This window comes from Rhipicephalus sanguineus, chromosome 11 (assembly GCF_013339695.2).
Source record: "Rhipicephalus sanguineus isolate Rsan-2018 chromosome 11, BIME_Rsan_1.4, whole genome shotgun sequence".
Lineage (NCBI taxonomy): Eukaryota > Metazoa > Arthropoda > Arachnida > Ixodida > Ixodidae > Rhipicephalus > Rhipicephalus sanguineus.
The window spans coordinates 13133211-13155709 of NC_051186.1; the positions used below are offsets into that span (position 1 = coordinate 13133211).

At 44.6% G+C, this 22499-nt stretch overlaps 1 protein-coding gene across 1 annotated transcript in view; it reads right to left on the reverse strand.

Moving 5' to 3' along the window:
- The window catches only part of LOC119374462 (uncharacterized oxidoreductase SERP2049), a 177324-nt gene that overhangs the window by 7801 nt on the left and 147024 nt on the right, over positions 1–22499 (reverse strand). The window contains exon 6 of the mRNA XM_049411064.1: positions 7740–7855. Coding sequence (XP_049267021.1) covers positions 7740–7855 — 116 coding nt within the window. The remainder of the gene's footprint in view (positions 1–7739; positions 7856–22499) is intronic.

The window sequence follows — 22499 nt, forward strand, 5'->3', positions numbered from 1 at the left end:
CGAATACGATACTGCCTAATGCGAATTCTGAGCGTAGATCGGGTTGGGGCAAGGCCTACTGTGTTTGAGGTTTTGGCTTTCCTTAAGCTATTGAGTACGCCATAAGTCTATTTTTTGTGAAGTAGGACAGCACCCACTACGCTATTATTCGTCTTTTTGTGGATAAGCGACGTGCCCGCAGCAGGCCTGTAAGCTATTAGGTGCACTTTGTTGATGCTGCATGTGGCTGATGACGATGAAGAATTACTCTGCAGTGGGTGGGGGGTGGGAGGCATTAAACTACATACTTGTTGCGCAATCGGGATTGTGTGATGACTGGTTGTTATTTTACTCTTCTGCCACGCTAAAATAGATAGGTTAACGCAATTCCTTGCCCAGCATGACGCCTGTGTAAGGTGTTTTTGCAAACGAGTTTGAAGCACCAGAGTGGCTCTGGGGTAGAACGGGGCTGCCACACACAGCGCCCGGGCTCATATCCCATTCGATCCTGAGAATTCTTTACTCATTTAATTTTTGGCGTCTGTCGGTTACTTCTTCATGCCTCTCGGTTACGCCACCGACTGCTACGGCAACGGCGACGGCGATGCGGTTTAACGCGGGAACGGGCGCCCAAGGGCTGCGCTCTAAATAGCAGATGATCGAAGCGAAGATTCAAAGCAGCAAGTAAATATATAACCATTTTAAAAGGAGCGGAACGTCGTTTTCTCTGGCATAATGTTATTCCCGGAGGTGCCCTTCCACACTCAAACAGCTCGCGAATTTGTATCCCGATTGTTCCAGTATGTCTTACGCCCAACTACAAATCGTGCCACCTTCACCAAAATACGATGCAGCGGCATGGATATGCTCTTGCTTTAAACGCCACTGCAGTGGCCCTGAAAAGCTCAATATCCAGGCAAAATAGAGAATGATGCAATTGTTGGGCTTTTAAGTCCCAAAACCACAATATGGCAAGTAAAGAAAAACTTTCGTGCAGTTTCTGGATATTGTGTGAAGTTATTGCCGCTCTCGCCTTATCTAAAATGATTCGATGTACTTTATTAAGAGACGTTACGCTGTAGGTTACTTACTTCACAGCGTTAACACGAATCCCATACTTGGCAAGCTCTGAAACAAGCACAATCAACAGTTAGCTACCGGGCACTGCTTTACTCACTTAATTTTGCCCAGCTTCTTTCATCAAGGAAACAGTAAACTGAGCGAGCACTTTTGTAATAACATATCTACAGTGAATAGGCCAGCAAGATAATACGAACTCTTCTGTGGCAAGTTGATCCGTCAGAATTATTAATCTTTTCACGATCGTGAAAAACAAAAAAAAAAACGTACCTAGTTACCAAAGAAATGGTTTCTCTGTGTTTGTTTAGATTTTATTCTTGAGGAAAATTGTACCCCTATTTCAATTCACTGCAGCTTCCTTATTTCGCAAATTGAGCAATAACATAGTGAGTAGAATGCCTTCGGTATCTTCTAAAAACAATAAGAACATTTCGCAGGGCAGCGATACTCAGTAAAAACAGGGAATACAGAAAATAGTATTTCACTGCCGAGGAAACATCCACATGATTGGTGGCGCCATTCCCGCAGCTCCCAAAAGCGATTGTACAGCATCATTTTACGGTAGGCTTTGAAACAAGGTGAAGCACAGAGGCGAGAAACGAACGGCAAGAAACTGCCAAGTTTGTGGAACCATTGTTAGGAATCACTGCTCTTACAGAGCTGTCGCCAGATTAGGAGTCGTCAAAACATTTTCCTTCACTCGCGCTTTCATTCCCCCGCAGCCAGGAGGCAGCCATGCTATAAGCGGAGTTCTCAGAGGCTGTAAAATAATGGAAGGCGAGGTACAAATCTCCGAATATCTGCACGTATGTTCATATAGTGTCAGAAACCAGAACTATACACCATACGACTAGTACAGTCGGCATAGGGCAAGTGCGTGACAAAGGGGACCGGGCCGTCGTGTCATGTCGCTTGAAGTCACGCAGTCAAAGCCAATTATAGCATATATATCTGTCGCATACTCATGTATAGTGCGGTATGCCAACGGGGCGGGAAAGGAAAGTTAGAGTGAAGGAAAGAAGAAGGGGAAGGTAAGTCGGCATAGCCTTGTATTGTATAGTGCAGTAAGGGCGGTGAAAAGGTGAGAGATGGTGGGAAGGAGGGAATGGTTAAGGGAGATGGTAAAGCACCGCATAGCGGTGCGTAGTACAAAATAGGAAGGGCGTGGGGAAGGAAAGTGAGTGTGAGAAGGATGAAAGGAGAGGGCACCACTGCATCAAAAATTACAAAGCAGCAAATATATAGTTCCCCTGATGATAAAGTCCACACCTTTACGAATTACTTCGTCTACGTTTGTGGCCTTTGTTTGAATCGCAAAGCGGTATATCGAAAAAAATTGGCCGCGTATCTGCGTGCTTCGCTGCAAATGTCGTCTAAAGACGATAGAAGAGGCGCTGCGTGAGATATGGACGTCATCTGGCAATACGTCGGGAAAATGAGTGCTGTGTTGCGGACTGGTAGTCCCGGCGCAGCAGCAAGCAAATAACGGCGGTGGCCAACACGACCGGCGGGGACGCCAGCCAGCCCGAACACATGGTTTGGCGCGAAGCGCTGAAGCAGAAGAAACGTCCGCACGCAACGAGTACTCTCCACACACTCTTTTATTTACACGTCGCCTGGCTAAAACAGGAATGCCAGAAGCGGCGCCCCATGGCATTCGTACAGTGCAATACAGAACAGAAACCGAAACACAACAATGAGCTCGTTCAGAGGGCACGGAGGAAGTCAAGTTTAACGCGCAGTCGCATTTTCAGCGCAGCTTAAGAAACTAGGGTCTTAGAGTTACGTATGTATGCATTTTCTATTAATGGAACACACCACCTAATGCTTACCTAGTGATGTTGCGCCTCAGATATGCGTAATGTTTGCTTTTTGATCGACAATGTACACAAGTATGAACCTAGTCAGCCGTTCAACATGGCTGGCCCTTGGGCAAGTGGTTCAACTTAGGCGAGTGGCTGAATCGAGTGACGTGCCGACAACAGAAAGACAGACCAGAATTTCTCCGTTTAATTATCCCAAGAAAGACTACCGTCTTTAAAAAAGAAAATGAAAAGAACGTTCTCAAAGTGATGACGCGCGCTGACGAGCGGACGCATCATCTTGCCTCCTTACAACACCCTCCCCCACCTCCTCCGTGTATCTGCAGCGCACTCGCTGGTACGAAAGGAGAGAGAAAGCGCTTAAAGAGTACTACAATTTCCTGTACCACCTCTCGTACTTCATAGATTCTAAAATTTTTTGCGACAGTCAATTCGTGAGGCAATAAGCCATTTTAATGATGCCAATCGATGATTACATGAAAAGGTGTTGAAGGGCCCACTTCAGGCGTGAACGTTAGATGCCCCCTCAAACGCGGAAATTGGCTATCGGCTGCATGCGGCTGCGTAAACACGAGCAATGCAAAACATCACGCGAATACGTCCCCATGACTTCACACATCGCCCGAATGTGTGACGTTATCATGATATAATTGTGACGTCACATCACGTAATATCACACGAAAACGTCATCACATGACATTGTAGCTTGGTCAAAGCTGGGCCGATCCCAGAGGCAATGCAGAACCGGGTGTGTTGCAGAGAGCTTACAAGACATGTGATCCTAGAGCCAGTGGAAAAGAACGTTAAGCGCACATAGCTTTCTGAAGATGGGGATTAGTAATGATAATAATAAATGTTGGGGTTTAAAGTCCTCAAACGACGATATGATTATGAGGGAACCCGTTTCGACCGCATGGAAATAATTATAGTGCACCTAAATGTAAGTACACTGGCCTTAAGCGTTTTTGTATCCATCGGAAATTCGGCCGCTGTGGCCGGGATTTGATTTTGCGACCTTCGGATCAGCAATGGAGCCGTGGCGGGTGGGGGAAGGAAAATTAGAAATAAAATGGCTTTTGCTTTCGAGCCGTCTTAAGCGGATGCATAAGCGACCCCGCTAGTGGGTTGTACAGAAGAAAAAACAGACATAACAATAACAATGGCATGATTCCATCAATGCGCGTAAAAGAAAGTATGCATTATGATACGCCTACACCAAAGCACGCACCTATATCGCAAATATATCATGTAACTTCAAAAGGGAAAAAAAAAGAAAAACGATAAGAAAGATACGTCACCACATAAGGAATATAAACTACCACAAGACACAGGAGTGGTACAAGATGCAATACGCAAGGGGTAAAGGAAGCGCTAAGAAAAATGGAATGCCTCAGATATGCGGAATGTTTGCTTTTTGATCGAGAATGTACACAGTATGAACCTAGTGAGCCGTTCAAGATGCCTGGTCTTGGGCAAGTGGTTAAACTTAGGCCGAGTGGCTGAATCGAGTGACGTGCCGCCAAACAGAAAGACAGACCAAATTTCTCCGTTTAAGTATCCCAGAAAGACTATCGTCTTTAATAAGTCTTTGTAAACGAAAATTATTACCATCGTTCGGCAAATACTTCCTTTTGCAGTGCCGAGGTGTGCATGCAAATCGCAATTCATCCTCTTGGGCGCTGGTTGTATTTATCCACATTATGTATCCGACTATAGAGTGAAAAAGCTAGGACTAGTGAAGAACACTTCTAAGGGACAAATGAATATATATATATATATATATATATATATATATATATATATAATGTATATATATATATATATATATATATATATATATATATATATATATATATGTGTGTGTGTGTGTGTGTGTGTGTGGGACATGAAGCCTTGGCAGGAAAAGCCGACGAGGAAGGAGTGTGCGAGCAGTAGAATAGCAGTAGAAGTGTGCGAGCAGCCAGTTGACGCGTGTCAGGGTGCAAGTTGGCGCGAGCGCGGGCGCCAAGAAGCCACCGTTAACTTATAGGCCTACCGCTGCAACGGAACCGACGAGTGGCGGCCGCAGCTGATTTCGTTCGCTCAAACCATGGCTGAGAGCAGCACGTACTCTGCAGCACGAATGCGCCGGTCACGTGGTTCTTTTTTGTATTTCGCGGACGCTCTTTGCTGCTTGGGGAAATATGGTATATGTGAGACATTCTTTATAGCGAATAATGGAATGGGGGTTTCTGAAGACGCTCTCGAACTGTGCAAGTCGCATTTCTTACCTGAAGTCAATATTTATCAATTTAGTTTAAAAATCCCAATCAACAAATTATTTAATCACAAAACGAAAATTGTGCGCAGCGCGCAAGGTGGCTGTCAGCAATTTTCAACTGATATCACTCGCCTGCCTCTAATATTGCATTTTTGAACCCTTGGCTAAAGATAGCTGGCACTACCGGTATATTCTCTTCAGAGGCGGTGTGTACAGTTGTACAAATAAAATTCGGAGGCGCCTCACGCACCGCATGTTTCTCAAATGGCTTGAAACGCAGTGTATACATTTATGCATGCTTCCTTAGTGAGCGCCGAGCGGTCATTTAACTTCATCGAGCTGCGTACTGCTGCAGAGGTTCACACTGCTGGAGACACTACCATATTCAATACTTGTTCGACGTGACGCGTTCCAGGACCAACGTCAAGCGTATTATTTTTCTTTGCTCGAAACGATATGCAGCCCAAAACAACAAAGTGGGCATGAGTTTCGGGCCTAAAATTTGACATTTTATGCAAGAATTTAACCTGACAGATTGAAGAATGATTAGACATTGTCTTACACGCTGATTAACATTAATTCCTGACACTCACACAAGACAATACATTCATTCGTTTTCCTTTTGAAATGTATTGTTCAGTGCTTTGGGAATAGGCCTATGCGAATTTGACGCAGTTGCAGACAGTGGAACCTAATTAGCTCCTCATGGGGCTGATAATATAACTGATAATATAGCTGATAAATATAACTGATAATTTACTAACTCACGTTGCGGAGGGTTTACACAATTATCAGTTATGTTTGTTTGTTAAACGTCTGTACTTCATTTGCAAATATTTCTTCGGGTTCCGCGAGAATGCTTCTGTCTATATATATATATATATATATATATATATATATATATATATACTATATATATATATATATATATATATATATATATATACTATATATATATATATACAGGAAGAAGCATTCTCGCGGAACCCGAAGAAATATTTGCAAATATATATATATATATATATATATATATATATATATATATATATATATATATATATTATATATATATTATATATATATATATATATATTGCCTACCAAGTATCTTTTACTCCAAGTAAAATGCTAATTTACGTTATGATGTCATGATGTTTATTGCCCGCTATGCGAACGCAATATCTTTTTGCCAGTGTTGTTTTCGGTAGTGCCGGAAAGCTTGTCCAGCCCTTAAAAAACGATTTCAGCAGCTAAAGCGAGCAGCTGCCGAAAAGCTCGCTAAGCCGTGTAGCAGAGCGCACAGCAATGGTGTACCTACAGAACCTGTTTTATGAACTCTCAATCATACGATCCTATTGCAACTTTTCTGAGAGGTTCCTTATGCCATTACAATAATTTCATGTGTTTCCTAAGATGTTTACTGATATATATGGCAAATGTACCAATATGATGAAAGTATAGGAATTTGGTACGGACATACCTGGAAAAATTGGAATGTCTTAAGGAAGGAATATTTCCTTAGGGTTATGCTTAGAGCAAATACTAACAGCCTAACTATTTTCCTAAGTGCGGAGCACTTTAGGGGGCTGGGCTGTCGTAGGCTGTGATCGTATGCTGTCGTCATAGCTTGGCGTAACCCAGGCGAAGTATAACCATCTGAGTGCGCGCTCCTGCCAGAAAGAAGTCCTCTTTCTTTTGTTCTTCGAGCACCTTGGTGATGAAATAATCCAGGTAAAACCGCATATAGCATAACCAACTGAAGCATATTGAGCGGGTGCTCGTCCCGATGAGTAGTCTTTTTCCTCTTGTTCTTCGAGCGCAGCAAAACAACGCTTAAAAATTTAAAAATAGGAAGCAAGCGAGAAATAGAACGAGAGAGAAAGAGGGGAAAAAAGGAATAAAAATAGAAATAAAGAGAAAAAAGTGGCCGCGTATATGCGTGCTCCGCTACAAATGGCGTCAAAAGACGATAGAGGAGGCGCTGCGTGAGATATGGACGCCATCTGGCAATACGTCGGGTAACATGAGCTTGTGCAGATGGTTTCCTTCCTCCGTGGCAGAGGGCGTTCGTCGGCGTGCATAGCATGGCATTTTCAGCGCAGCTTAAGAAACTAGGGTCTTTAGAATTACGTATCTATGTATTTTCTATCAAAGGAACAGACCACCTTACACTTACCTAGTCATGTTGCGCCTCAGATATGCGTAATATTTACTTTTTGATCGACAACGTTCACAAGTATGAACAGCCGTACCAGTTCAAGATGGGTGGGCGGTAAGCAAGTGGTTCAACTTTGGCCGGGTGGCTGAATCGGGTGACAGACAGAAAAACAGAAAGACAGACGGACAGAAAAAAATTTGTGCGTTTAAGTTCCCCAAGAAAGATTTTCGTCTTAAAAAAAACACAGAAAAAACTGGAATCCAGAACAGGAAGGAAAGATACGAGGAAATGAAGACAAAGCTGAAGTGAAAGAAAGAAGGTTGCCCAGATCCGCACTGTCTTCAGGCTTGCCACCACTAATGCGAAGCTGTCTTAATTTTTTCATTCTTCAAAAGTTTCGTGACTGCAATAAACTGTCGATGATGCTCGTACGCTCTCACCTCACCATTATTTTGTCGTGGTTTGAGCCTATGATGTTCAACTTACCCAATGCAGATACTTGAGTAAGCTGATCCAGTCCAGCTTTGCTAATTGAGTATGGCGCAACATGTCTCACCTATATGGAATAAGAAAAATAAGAAGGTTGCGTAGTTATAAACGTGCTCATTCTTAAATTATTCACTACGGCGAAAGGGGACATATGCAAAGAAACAAATTAGAATAACGTTAGGCACACTGCAGTATTTACAGTCTACTGCATTCTTTAGAGCCGGTGCACATTCACGGCTTAAATACGGCACCGATGAAGTCCGCGTGACATGCGTAATGGAGAAGTCAGCGCGACTAACACGGATGAAACAAAGCTGTAAAACGGTAGCCAGGCAGGCTAATCTGCCTCCAAACAGAAATAAGACAGGAAGTATGTGGTTGTTGATCCGGTTTCGGTCGCCATGTGCTCTTTGCCAGCATGTGCCTTTGTATTAACGCGATAGCGTTAAAGAGCTCGTATCGCAGAAATTCCGCCGTCGGCGTCGGCACCGTTGGTTGTGAGCGAAAAATCATCATCTTGTCCGTGACCGAAAAATCGAAAAAGCTGCAAATAAAATAAATAATAAAAATGTTGGGTCCGAGTGAGAATCGAACCCAGGCCGTCTGCGTGGCAAGCAGGTGTTCTACCAGACAGCCACGCCTCTGTTTGGAGCTGCACTGAAAGTAACTTTGATGCTTCCCAAAAATACGCGTCCTGTATCCAGTTGTCACAGTACGAGATGTAATATGGCAGTAATATTGCGTGGTACAAGCGTACATTGCCATCGGGCGTCACACCACGTCAATATCATAACGGCTTGGTGGTTTAAAGACAGCCACCCATTACAAAATGCACACACATTACTGCGCGTATTCCCTTAAGACCACGAAGTGGGTGCATCGCAGCTTCGAAAAAGGTTCTCGCGCATAATTGCTCCTGGTTTAAAGCATGCTACCCATTACATAAGGCACACACCTTATTGCGCGCATTCTGTTAAACACTCGTAGTGTTCGAAGTGCGCACTAGGGGCAGGATATTGCTATCGCGTTCAACTCTTAAAGGCGAAGCTTAAGCGTCCCCCAATTTTTCGCCTCTGATTAGTGAAATATATATATATATATATATATATATATATATATATATATATATATATATATATATATATGTGTGTGTGTGTGTGTGTGTGGGTGTGTGTGTGTGTGTGTGCGTGTGTGTGTGTGTTTACGCGAAAGAGAGTGTGGGTGGTTTCGTATCTGCGCACAGAATGAGCAGCACGTTAAGCCGGCTACCTTCCATCTTAAAAAGTATGACTTACTAAAACACATTAACCTCACTCGTTTCGCGTTAGAAGAAAGTTTATTACTACCCCGAGTTCGCATTAATTACGGCATAAAATCGTTTTCATTCACAGCCATTTCTTTAACAAACCCTATTTCACCCAATCTAAAGTCTTCAGATAATTTGTACACGTTCAAAAAAAAAAAGAAACATTGAAATTGCACCTTCTATCGACACAATTCATTTTACTTTGTCTTTCGGCGATTCTGATGGAGCATATTGCATTCTTTTGCTTGTTGAATTTATTGCTATGTTTTATCGTATAGCTGTTTTGCTGTAGTTGGTGCATAACATTGTTCTATTGATACTACGCTATCTCGCCATTTGCCTTTGCCTTTTCTTTTACATACTTTCTTCATCGAGGGTCCTCCTACAGCCTCCGGACTGTGGGACCCTAGGCTGTAAAACGTCTCCTTCATTGCATGTACTGCTACTTTGCCAATAATGATCTTCAACGTCAAAATTCAAGTAATACGATGGCTGCTTACAACGAAATTTAACAACATGTAGGTACTTACGGTTCGCAAAGACACCGTGCTCGAGACGTTGACAATGTTGCCTGGGAATAATGCGTGGTAAGATGTATGGATATATTCCCAAAGCACGAGAGACAAAATGAAGCGTCTGGTGATCAAAATGCATCAAATTCGTTTTCCTAAAAGAATAATCCTTCCACCACTTTCCGTTATGCACGACAATTGCCACTGTATATGTACTGCACTGTAAAAACGAAGTCATTTATCAACGACACGATGTACTTAATTTCTCCTTTCACATGCGCGAGCCACTGTTTGGTTTTGCATCAAGTGGCTCTTCAGTTGCGCACAAATGTTCCCGCATGCTCCAGAGGTCGCTACGGTCATGATGGACGTAAAATCCCTGAAATGTATAAAGTAGTGCTAACTGTGTCCCTTCGCCTCTACCTCCTCTCCTAGAAGCTGCAACAGCGCATCTAGGATGTGCACCAGGGAACTACGGATGTTTCCCGCTGTGGTGAAAACAGCTTCTTTCTGCTATCGTACCTGTTTTTGCTACTTCTGGCACAGCCGGTGCAGGCATGGAGAACCTCCGTAGAAGCAGACTCAAGCGCATTCGAGCACACATCGTGCGCCTATGAAGTAAACTATAGCGCAGAAGCGGACAAGGAAGATGGCGCTTGCGGAATCTTTTAAAAAAGCTAGTGCGTCAGGCTGGAATCACTAGCGATTTCTTAGCGCCACCGAGTTTGCAGTGGCGCTGTCATCAGGAGCGAGAACTTTAGCTACAGACTGATTAAGTATCGTGAATTTTTACACAGTCGGAGACCACGGAATTACGCCACTTGCTTCTGTAGACATTACATTGTCGTATGTATTTACCCTTATTTCTTAACATTCCGTATTTCGCGGGTCCTTCCCACTGCGCCCCTTAGAACCACAGCACTCTTGGGTGCTCTAGCGGAAGAATAGCACAAGCCCCTTTTTCCGGCCACATTGCTAGTTTACAATTCGTTCCCTCTGCGCTGCATAAGTACGCAACTAAGTTTACCTTTTGGTGGCCCGCACAGGCACTTTTGGTAAGGCGTGTACAGAATCGCTCACTTAATTCGACGTATATGTGTACGTACGTTGAAAAAGTCAACATTACCGCTGGTCTTGCAAGCGTGGCCGAATTGAAAAAGGGTGGAATTTCATCCCTGGAGAACACTTCGTCTATCTATCTTAGTATCCAACGATGTAGCAAACCATGCGAAACGTAAGGAAAAATTTAGGATAGTAAGCGCACTGCTCCTTGCCGCTACCATACGAAACGCTGCGTGTTCCTGATCGGTGTCACCACGCGGCAACAACCCATTGCTGCACGCTTGCCACGCTTGCACCGTGGTACTGACGCTTTCATGCCCGTGCGGTTGTCGTATTCGCCGTAGCTTCTCCGGTGCTAGAGTATCCCATCCCAAGCAAGGCGGGGACAATCGGTCCTTTCGTGTACATTTGCCCTTCATCGGGCGCTATTAGATAAAATTCTCCGTCGGGCGTCAAAAAAGGATGGTTGATCCCTGCGACATAGGAATCGGAATAACACGAAAGTAAGTTGTGCTCTTACAGAGGTAACAATGTTTACTGCAGATTGATATAAGAGAGTTTGCAGAGTGTATCTGGCAGCCATAGCACCGTTTAACGTGGATGCGCCCACTTTGATGATTGGTGGTACATCTACATCCCGACGACTAACGTCCATGTTAAATTATTAAGAGAGAAACAACTTTATTGACGGCACAGCGAGGTCATTGAATTTAGCTTGCCGGTGGTTTGAATGGTGGTGGCAAGTAGCTCCTTGTGGTAGCTGCAGTAGTGAACGGTGAAAGCGTAATCAGAGAGCGAGGTGTGATAGCCAGAAGAGCGTCCCATATTGGACGCAGAACTTGGTCGCCATCCCGCGGCATGTTAAAATGTGATTGAACACTACGGCCGGACTAGAGGGAAACACAAAGCGCGTCGTGCCGCCCCGGTAGCTCCGCCGCGATTTTTCCAGGGGCGAGCGCGTGAGCGGGATCGCGGTGTTGCATCTGAGGCAGGCGCGCGTCGCAGAGCTATTTTTGGTTTGGATTAGCTTCATGCTTTGAGCGAGGCCGACGCTTTTACGACGCTTGGGCTAAGGTCGCCACCTTGCGGTGTGTTAAGGCATTGACAATATTGAACTTCTAATGAAAACGCGCCGAATGGTGCGGACGTGTAATACGTTGCAGGTGCTAATCGCGGAGGCCACAGTAATGACGAATTACTTCACCGCTCTCAGAGGGCAACACCACCCCGCCGACCGGCAGAGTGGTTGATATAAAAGGCGCGTTTGTAAATCCTCTAGAATCTGTGACCGTGCTCCAGTGGATAGCGCGCCCGGCATCTGTTGTTGCGGAACGAGCGGTCGTGGGTTCGATGCTCCTTGACGGAACCTTTTTTCTTTGCCATCTCATTGTTTAAATTTTTTCGACGTCATTTCCGTGACGGCAATACGTCACTGAAGTCTTGTTGGACCCCGACATAAAGCACTTTTGTGTTAGAAACAAAGAAAGAAAAGTGTTTCCGAATGAAGGAGGTGCCATAGAAAAACAGGGGGGGGGGGTGCACTCCTCTAGGTGATGTGCAGGAAGATCACTATACCAGTCAGAACAATCAAAACGGAAATGCAGCTGTTTCTTCTAGTGACGCACTGCAGGCGCACTTCACACCACTCTATCATGCTGAGACGACCAGACATGTAAAATAGGTGCACGTTCTTTAGAACACTGGAAATGAATACTTCACAAAGGGAGCTTTCTTTTCTAAATTACCGATTCCCTCTCTTCGTAATCCGAAATGTTTGCCTCTAATAGCTGGCAATGCGCATTTTGACGACGCTGGTACCGAACTTCTAAAAAAAGAAGAACCTTTGCAACATATGTTTCAGAAGCAATGCGCACACGCACAAACTTTGAACGGATACCGTGACTGCGAACGCTCACTTACAACGCGCTGGCGTGGTCAGCACCACAGAGAGAAGGAACTGAGGTGTCACATTGTCTCATGGTTCAGCACGTCTCCGAAACGCTCAGGTAAACCACTTCTAAACCTAGGCGTGTGAAACGTCAATGCTCCCACAGAGCGCACATCGATCCTCATCTCCACTTTGCTGAGCCTTGATACCTGCAACGTGTTAGAAAGCTTGAGAATTGGGGACCCAAGACACTGCTTTGGGGATAGGCTGCTCTTGAGTTCGGAAGAGTAGCCGAGTTTGAGAATTAGGTCAACACAAGCTGCGTTGGGTCAAACGCACGGGGCGCCACACGTGGCGGAATTAAGATCATGCGAGACGCGGGCCATACCAGGGGGATGACATTTCGCGGTTTTTCTGTCCCACGACCGCAGCGATCCTAATGTTTGGGGGCTGTACTACCTACGAGCATAAATGAACGTCGTTGTTTCACTTCATATTTATTACCACGTCACTTATCTGAAGTTTTTAATACGCAAGTCAACTTAAAGTTTGCAGTTTGAGATTGCGAAATTACGAGGGCGACCCGGGGTCGAAAACGGGAACTGCGTCGTCCTCTCACGGCGAAAAAGGGGCGTTTCTTGTCGCGTGTTCTTGTATGCTACAGCCTACGGTGTCCCAAAGGTCGCTTTTACCACCGTAGAGTTTGTTTCAGCGAAACCCTTCCAAGCTTCAGCTAAACGGACGCATGAATGGATTCGCGCTGTCATCCCAAATCGTGCTGTGCTGAGTGGTGTCAAAATTCTTCACGCCACACCGGCATAAAATTATTTCGGATCCCAGCGGACGAGAGATACGATCCATGAACTTGTGTACAGTTATTACTGTTTTTCTTTTGTCTTCGTAGAGACTGCATATGCATTGGCTTGATACCTAGTTATTAGCGTGCGGGCATGTGCGGTGCACTTTTGTATGCGATTAAAAACGAAAAATATTCTAGTTGTGTTTTCACTGTATGAATGGCACGTTAGGAAATAAGACATTCAAACAAACTCTGCTCTTTATTCTTGTCTAATTTTTGTGCACACGTAAACAAAAGCAGTCTTACTTAGAATAAGTGGTGCAAGAATAGGTGGATGGGCAAACCTTCATCAATGAGAACGCAACTATTGCCGTTTTGATCATGTGGCGGGTTGCGCAACAGGAATAAGGTCGCGCGCTCGTCAACTGAATACCTTCTACTCGCTCAATTTGGCTTGCTGGTGCATCCCCGTTGAATTTGGGGCTAAATTTCCCCCTCCCTCCCGCCACTCTGATCCTCAGTCCTCATCAAGATGGCGTCCCCCACTGCGTGTCTACAATGCGCCGCCAAGTTTTATGATCAACACTTCTTGCGCAAAATTTTCTCAGACAACGGACGAAACAGACACGGACGGGCGTCCATTGTCTGAGAAAATTTTGCGCAAGCATTGGTGATTATGGAGTACCAACTAGCTCGAACCCATACCTTGCCCAGATTTAGTACCGCCCCCAAACACCAGACGTTCGTCCGGCGCTGAGAGCGAATATCGCGTTCCATGGATGGTATAGAAATTTCCACTCCCCTGGCCATACTGCGTCTTAGCCCACGCTGCGTCTGCGTCGTCTCGCTGGCGACACAAGACGCCTTGGGGACCGCGATAGTTTTCGATTTTTGGGTCTCGGGTAAACGCGAGCGCAAGATCCCAAGAGTGGCTTGGGTTCTGGGCATGCGCCCTGGCGGCTCGCAAATGTCTTGGGTCCCCAAGCTCATTAGGGCCCCAATTCCAGAACTCTCTTTATACTCAAGGAAGTTTGCAAGGTCATCGTATGCAATATCTGCTCCGTAGGCTGTGCGTATGCGTGACGCAGCTAGGGCAGTCGCTGACGCGACACGGGCCCCGCTGCACTGACAAAACAATGGGTTTAGCCGTGCTGCGAAGCCGAACGAAAATGTGAAACGTATACAAATATGTTGTTTTTTGCTGTGAAGCAATATTATGAAAATTGCGGCAATACCAACCTTTTGTTTTCTGGAGAAATGGAAGAGTCTCCTGTGTCATGACGAATGCAGAGCGCAGGTTTGTGTGAATTACGTCGTCAAATTGTTCCAGGGAAAATTGTCCTAGAGGAGCAGGTGTGACTATTCCGGCGTTGTTGATCTATGAGTAAAGAGAAAAGTCAAACGCTAACAATGCACATTATCACAATGGCCAAAATAGCTTTACGTGTCACGTACTAGCTATATTACACTTCGCTGTTTATTCACGTCGTTCCGTTTTTATTGACGCCATATAACTTGGTCTATGGCGGGTTTGAGAGGTCAGCTTGAATGTGAACTGACGCACACCTATTTCGTAATTTGGTGTAAAGGTGCGCTATGTGGACAATATACTGCACGTCATTAAGTAAGCTACAGCTCTAAAACAGGAAGAGAAAGCGGCTGCAATTGTGAGTACATGACTAATGGTGTGGTAAAGAAGCTAAAAGAAAAGACTGCGGGTGGGAACTCTCCTTTCGTGTGAAATCGCAGTGATTTGATAAGTTACGATGGTATGTGTTCAAACACAATAATATATTAAGTGCGGACCACTTAGGAGCCCGGGCTGTCGTATGACACCGTCGCTTGGCATAACCCAGGCGAAACCACGTATGGCATAGCCATCTCTACCATAGCCACGTATGACGAAGGGGCGGGAAAGGGAAGTGAGGTTGAGGATTGATGTGAGGCTGAGGAGGATAAAAAGGAGGAAGGGGGAGAGTAAGGCATTGCAGAGCCATGCTTGGTGCCACGCAGGCAAAAGCATGTGTAGCATAGCCGTGTATAGCAAGGGCGAGGGAAAGAGAACTGAGATAGAGGAGGAGGGGAGAGGTTAAAGCATGACGCAGGCATGTATGGCGCTAGGCAAGCAGAAACATGTACAGCACAGCCACCTATAGCATAGCCATGTATAAGAAGGGTGCGAGAAATGGAAGTGAGGGTGAGAAGGAGTCGAGCGGGTAGAGCATCGCATATCCGTGCATAGTATAGTATAGCAATTAGACGGAAAAGGGATATGGGGGTGAGGAGGAGTGATGCGAGTAGGAGGAGCAGGGAAAGGAGGAGGGGAGAGGGCACAACTGCATCACAAATGAAGGTTTCCTTTCACGCCAGGGAGGGCTAGCAGGCGCACAACGTTAGGGCGCGCTTGCTCGTGAGTGCGAGCGCCGCTGAAGGAACGCAGATCCTTTAGCGGCGCTCACAGGCTGCGTTTGTCCTGTTTCACACAATAATGTTATACCAACTTGCCCCCAATACTCGCTACTTCGGTTCGTCGCTGAAGGACAGGCGAATCACTGCTCCGCACTTCCTGCAGCTTTCACGTTGAGTAAAACTGCATAATTTTTTAGGGGCGAAGCTCCTTAAAGCGGCACCCGTTCGTCCCTCGTAGTGCGTAACCAGTCGTAATGCAAGTACCAGATCTTGACCTCCAAGGTGGTGCCGGTGGGAGATTTCTCCTGTGCGTTGTTGAACAATAAAAAATTCGCAGCGTGCGCGTTAACTAAAAGCCGAATTCTTCAGTCTCTCGTTCCCCATTAGCAGCCATTGGCATGTTCCAGTAGGAAACGTTAGTAGAAGTAGAAGTGTAAGTGTTAGCTAAAAGCCGACTTCTTCTGTCTCTCATTCCCATTAGCAGCCATTGTTTACCTCCAAGGTAGTGCCTGGTGAGATTTCTCCTGTGCGTGATTAAACAATAAAAATTTTGTTCAAAACGCCGTTGATTGATGAAATAAACCAACGAAAGACGCCAGATGTTTTCTAAAAGCAAAACGAAAAGACGTCAGGTGTTTCTAAAGCAAAACGAAAAGACGCCAGCTGCTTAACGAAAGACGCCAGATGTTTTCTAAAGCAATCGTTTTCTAAAGAATGAAAATTCACAGCGTACATGTAAAATTAAAGTGAGCTGCAAGTCGTCATAACGCTCATCGAACTTTTAGTATAAACGCGGCTGATCTCACGTCGGTGATGATGTACTGGGCAGAATTCACGGAAGATTCACGGTTTACCGATGAACCTCCGCAGCTTCGCCCACTCATCATCATTCACTCTGTGGATATGCTGTGATTTTTTTTATTGGCAAAGTGAACGCTATTTTCTTTTGATAGTGCCGATTACGCAACTTTCGGACGTAAACAAACAGAACTTCAGAACTTGTGACGTCACAAGTTTCGATGGCATTAGAATACCATGCTGTTTCTCCTGTTGTACGTGAACTTTACACTCTTCTGTATCCATCTTGCCGACAATATCCGCTCTTTCGCGCCCTCCAGTCGTAGAACAAAAACATTATAACGCGAGTTATAGACGAAAGGCAAACAATCTCCCTTACGAGCCGAATAACCGAATGCGCACTGAGGAACGGCCTCTGTCTATGCCCTTGGGAAAGAGAGTGTGTGTCACAATGACTTCATCATAGCATGGCTGTTTCACGCTAGAATTCGGCATTGAGGCTGAGAGAAATAAGGCCATTCCACACTCGTGGCGCCAATCCTGAAGAATGATCGGAGCTGGGCGGCCATCTTTGCTTCCTCTATCTTTGTTCCTCTTTTTGTTTCTTTCTCTTTGTCTTTTCCACGTCTTTTTCGTCTCAGTTCATTTCTATGTTCTTCTTTCTCTTTCTTCCTCCATATCTCTCTTTTTCATTATATATATATATATATATATATATATATATATATATATATATATATATATATATATATATATATATATATATATATATATATATATATATATGTTATGCTTTACTCTCTCCCCTTCTCTTTTCCCTTTTCGTCACCGTCACATCTCTCCTCCTCACTCTCCCTTCCCTTTCCCAACCCCAGGCTATACTATACTATAAAAGACTATGCTGTGATCTTCTAGCATTCCTACTATGTGATTGTACTTTTGTTCGCTTTTTTGTGCTCTTATTGAGCACTCTAATGCTCAGTGTGATAAATACCACGAAATAAAAAAAAATTCCTGGATTTCCGAGTGGTTGGAGGCTCGCCTTCGGATCGAGGCTGCGCGGGTTCGAATCCTTCCTCGCCAAGAATTTTGTTTTACTAAGAATTTCTCTGTTCATCTTTCTATATCTTTCGCTCTTTTTCTCGCTCTCTTTTTCTGCCTTTCTTTGTGTCTCTCTCTGCTCGTTCTCTCGCCCATTAGAGTTATCGCATCCCACTGTGGACCAATTGGCGCACGTGCTTTGGGAGCGAAGCAGAAAATGAAAAAAAAGCACGAAGAGACAGCGTGCCGGTTCATGATGATGTTCATTTCTGTTCACCCTTTACGTGTTGACGCGCTCCGCTTAAAGTGCTCCGCTGTTAATAACCAGGAACATGACAGCAGATGTGGAAAAATAACGCTGTAACAATTGGCTTACGTTGAATGTACAGACGGGTCCACTGTTAAAGGGAACACTTGCGCGCATGGCATGTTTGGATTTCGCTCTCTTGCAAAAGCATAGTGGCGTAGATTTCCATAAGTGTTCAGGTGGTTGAGAGTTATGACTTCTTTTGCCACACTAGTGCAGTGTAGGAACAATGTTTCCATATCCACTTGCAGTTGGGGGACCAGTAATATGACAGGTGCTCATTCGAGTGTTCCCTTTAACAGTGGACCGTATTGTACAAGGCAGGCTCGTGCCGAAGCGCCACTCGATTCGCGCGTGCAGATCATCGCTGCAGTTTTGTGAGACAACACATCTTTTTCTAAAGTGATGGCTTAAACTTGCTGCCATCCATCATTTTTTCTTGCTTTCACTAGCTGTCCTAATAATCTCTCGTGGTTCAATCGCGCGCTATTACCACTCACAGACAATTTTGTACGTCATGAAGGCTACGCAATGTTTATTCCAAATATATGCTGATGACCGTATGACAACTTCATTTGTGATGTACTTTCTTAAAGGCTTTTCGATTACCTGCCGTTACGTGACAGCCAGTTCGCCCGTGATTTCGACCTGTTTCACACCAACTCAGTAATTGAAGGCCTTTGACTTTCTTAGCTACCTTTTTCATTCTCATTAACTTCTAAACTTGCCCAAGACCATGCTCGACTGAAACGTTCTGTATGTCATTCTTACATTTCGATATACTTTTCGCACGATTGTTACGAAACGACCTGGAATAAAACCTTGAATGTGTAGTTTTCCGTGGGAACTATACAGAATCGATAGGAATTACTTGGAACATGATATGGGAATTTTATGTAAAGAATATGGTGTGGCAATGATGCATGGCACAAGGTCCAAATAACGACACATATTCAATGTCAACCTGTTTAAATGAATGTCTGAGCGCCAATGTAGTCAAATAAATCAATTCACTACAACAGATTCTTTTATTGAAGCTGAAGGTATAATTATGCTAAACTAATTCACTAAATAGAAACGTAAAGCACGTAATCAACATGAGAATTAATGTATTGCAATCTGGTATCAGATTCGCGCAAGAATAAGTTGAAAGCCGCATTTGAATGCGAGGGCCCGGACACACGTGCGCAACTGAAATTGGCGCAGCAGAGGCGTCTCATGATATGTTGTTCAGCGAGTGTCATTCCCTAACAATTTATGGTGCACAAAAACTGTTTGAAATTATTGAAACCAGTGCAGCATGGCTTAGCTATTCCGAAACACAAAAAAAACCATCAAATTTCAACCTTGTCATTATGCTGCGCTTTAATATTATATACTCATGAAAATCGTGAGTGTCCTGTTTATGTTCCACGGTGTACGTTACACCATAATGTATACTGTATGTATGTAGTGTATGTATTATGCACAATTGCGCTGAAGAACTTCAGGGCGCAAGTTTCAGAGATTGCTAAGTTGGGAAACGAGACAATATTCCTCACTTCTTGCTTTTTCATAAATTCAGAAATAACAGTATCATACTCACCACAATATCAATCTTCCCGAAATGTTCCGCGGTTCTTTTTACAACAGCTGCGATGTCTTCAGCACAGCGGACGTCACATTGTGTAGTAAGAACCTGCAATTATAGTAATAATGCAGAAGCTTCCTACCAAGTCATAACAGTTCCGTTTTGGTGAAGTCGCTCATCAGAAGCGATTGCTCGTAAAATCATGATTATTGGTGCGTACATTACTGAGTCTTCACTAGTCGCATTATTACTATCAGCGTCATCGTCTTCCACAAGCATGACCTTTAGTGGGTATGTTCTACGTAGCGTAAGCTGAATAGATTTTCGAGATTGTTTTTATACACGTCGAACCAGGAACGTGACAGATGACGTGGAAATACGGCCTTGTAACAACAGGCTTGCGTTGGACGTATGAGGCATGCTCGTGCCGAAGCACACGCTAATTTGCGCGTGTACATACATCATCGCTGTCGTTTCTGTGGCGACACAGGAATTTCGGAGCGTTTAAACAAAAATATTCTGCTTTCAAACACAGTTTGGTGTTTCGTAAATAACGGGCGGGATGACGTACCACAGCGAGGTATTGTTACCACACTTCAGTCCTGTTTCTTGCTTGATATACCGGACGACAAATTGGCGTCCTCGCCACCGCAGACACAGAAGGACAGAAGGGGACCAGTAATATTTTCGGTAAAGACATCTTACCTGTTTGCCAGAAATCTGCATTTATGTCTTAGAAAACAAACCGCTTGCTCTGACACAGCCAATTATCTAGGGGCTGACACAAATCAGTAAGAGCGCAGATTTTCAGGGGGTTTAGGTGGGCCCATGTGGCAGATCTAAAGCGTAAGACGATGGTACCACCAGTGCCCCCGATCGTTTCGCTTCCCATTGCGTACTGCGTGTGGATGGCCACTATCGCGATAGCTTGCAGCAATGCGTAAAAAAAGCACTGCCTCAGAAAACAACGCTTGGATCATGTTATACAACGCACAAAATATTAGTTTTAGCCAATAAATGAATTTTTAGAGGCAGCTAGGACTAACCGCTGTCAAGTTTGTCGTTATGACATCGTGAATAATCACCATTTTGTGTGGTCGCGAGACACAAAGATGGCTTTGACGCAGACAAACAATTACGGGCCTATGCGGATGCGCAAATAATGGAGAAGACACCGCATTAGATCAACTTATTCTATTATAGTCTACGTAATCGTGCTTAAGTAGTCAATATGCCATGAGGTGTTTTCGTGTCTTCTATTCCTTCAAGTGACATACAAGTGCTGTGGCCATGGACCAGAGCATTCTGTCGGATCGCAGAAAGCTAATGGCAAACGCTGAGTAGTTAATATATGTATCTTTCTGTTACTAAATGTTGGGGTTTGACGTCCAAAAACCACGACATGATTATGAGAGACGCCGTGTTGGAGGGCTCCGGAAATGTCGAACACCTGAGGGTATTTAACGTGGACCTCAATCCAAGTACACGGGCCTAAATCATTTTCTTCTACGTCGAAAATGCGGCCGCCGTGGCCGGGATTCGATCCCGCGACCTTCGGGTCAGCAGTTGAGCACCGTGCCCACTTGACCACCGCGGCGGGTATTAATACTTTTGTCCGCCCTTGCTATCGACTACTCCAACATCCTAGGTATGTGCACTTGTCTGCGATACTGACCTAGTTTGTCGTACCAAACCAAATTTCGCAAATATATAACGCTTGAGAATGTATCGCTGAACTTCGACTTTGCTCATGCTAAGCTAAAGTGTGTGCCAATGGATAAGCGTAATCATAAGGCAGACATTCGTGTCACTTGAGTGCTATATGCGCTGCTGCAGCAAGATGAAGAACATTAAATGACCATAAAGGAAATAATATTAATTTTAAGGGCTCGTTTTTCTTTGTTATACACAATATTAATGAGAACTAACAGACAGTAATGCCAAGGAAAGTATAGGGGATGGTACTTGTAGTAGTTAGAATATAATTGTGAAGAAAGTAAAGTGGACGAAAAGACAACTTGCCGCCGGCAAGCACCGAACCTGCGACCTTGGAATAACGCGTCCGATGCTCTACCACTGAGCTACGACGGTGATCATCCTCCCGTCCACTTTATGGGGTATATATGTGCATCTAAAACTAGGAGTGTTAGTCAGCGCCGATCGCAGCCATGGCGGCGAGTGTGGAACACTCTTTTTTCTGCCTGTTGGCGTCACGTGGCACGTGAACTTTTTGTGAGCTGGCAGCTGACCAATAGTCCCTCGCATACTACCTGAACGCACCAAGTCTGCCAGAACGAGACCCTCGCTATTAAATGACCATGTTACACGTGCATGTACTTAAGAAAATTACTTACGCGGACGTCAGCGAGAAGTCACCTGTTAAATCTGCATCTGGATGCAGGAGACTCTGATGCGGTAATGATGCCTACATATGCTGTGAAAATTTCTTCACCCTTTGTGGCATGCACAAGCTATCTTAATGTTCATCAACCGTTCCTGCAGTCCTCTTACCATTTCTTTCTACGGTTCCCTACCGTTTCTGCATTCCTCTTACCATTTGGGGAACGTCAAGGAACAGGTCCTAAAACCAAGTTTTTTCTCAGCACTGCAATACACAAACGTACGCTTTGGATCACGGAGAAAGAAGCATTTGAGGAGGGGAATCTGCGAGCTCGTGCAGGCGGCGCAATAAGGTAACGGTCCGGTTAGAGCGAAGTCCGGCACCAGCCTATCGTGAGGCTGCAGTGCCAATTCTGCTGAGTTTACACAGCAGTATGGCTCGCGGCGGCCGCGTTTTCGATGGAGGCGAAAATGCTTAAAGCCCGTGTACTAAGACTAAGGTGCACGTCGAAGAACCCCAGGTGGTCGAAATTTTTGGACTCCTCCACTACGGTGCCTCTCATAATTATATCGTTGTTTTGGAACGTTAAACTACTACAATTATTAGTATATATTATACCAGTATATCATATATTATAGCATTTCTTTACACGTGGCTGCAGAGCTGCTGGGTGGACCA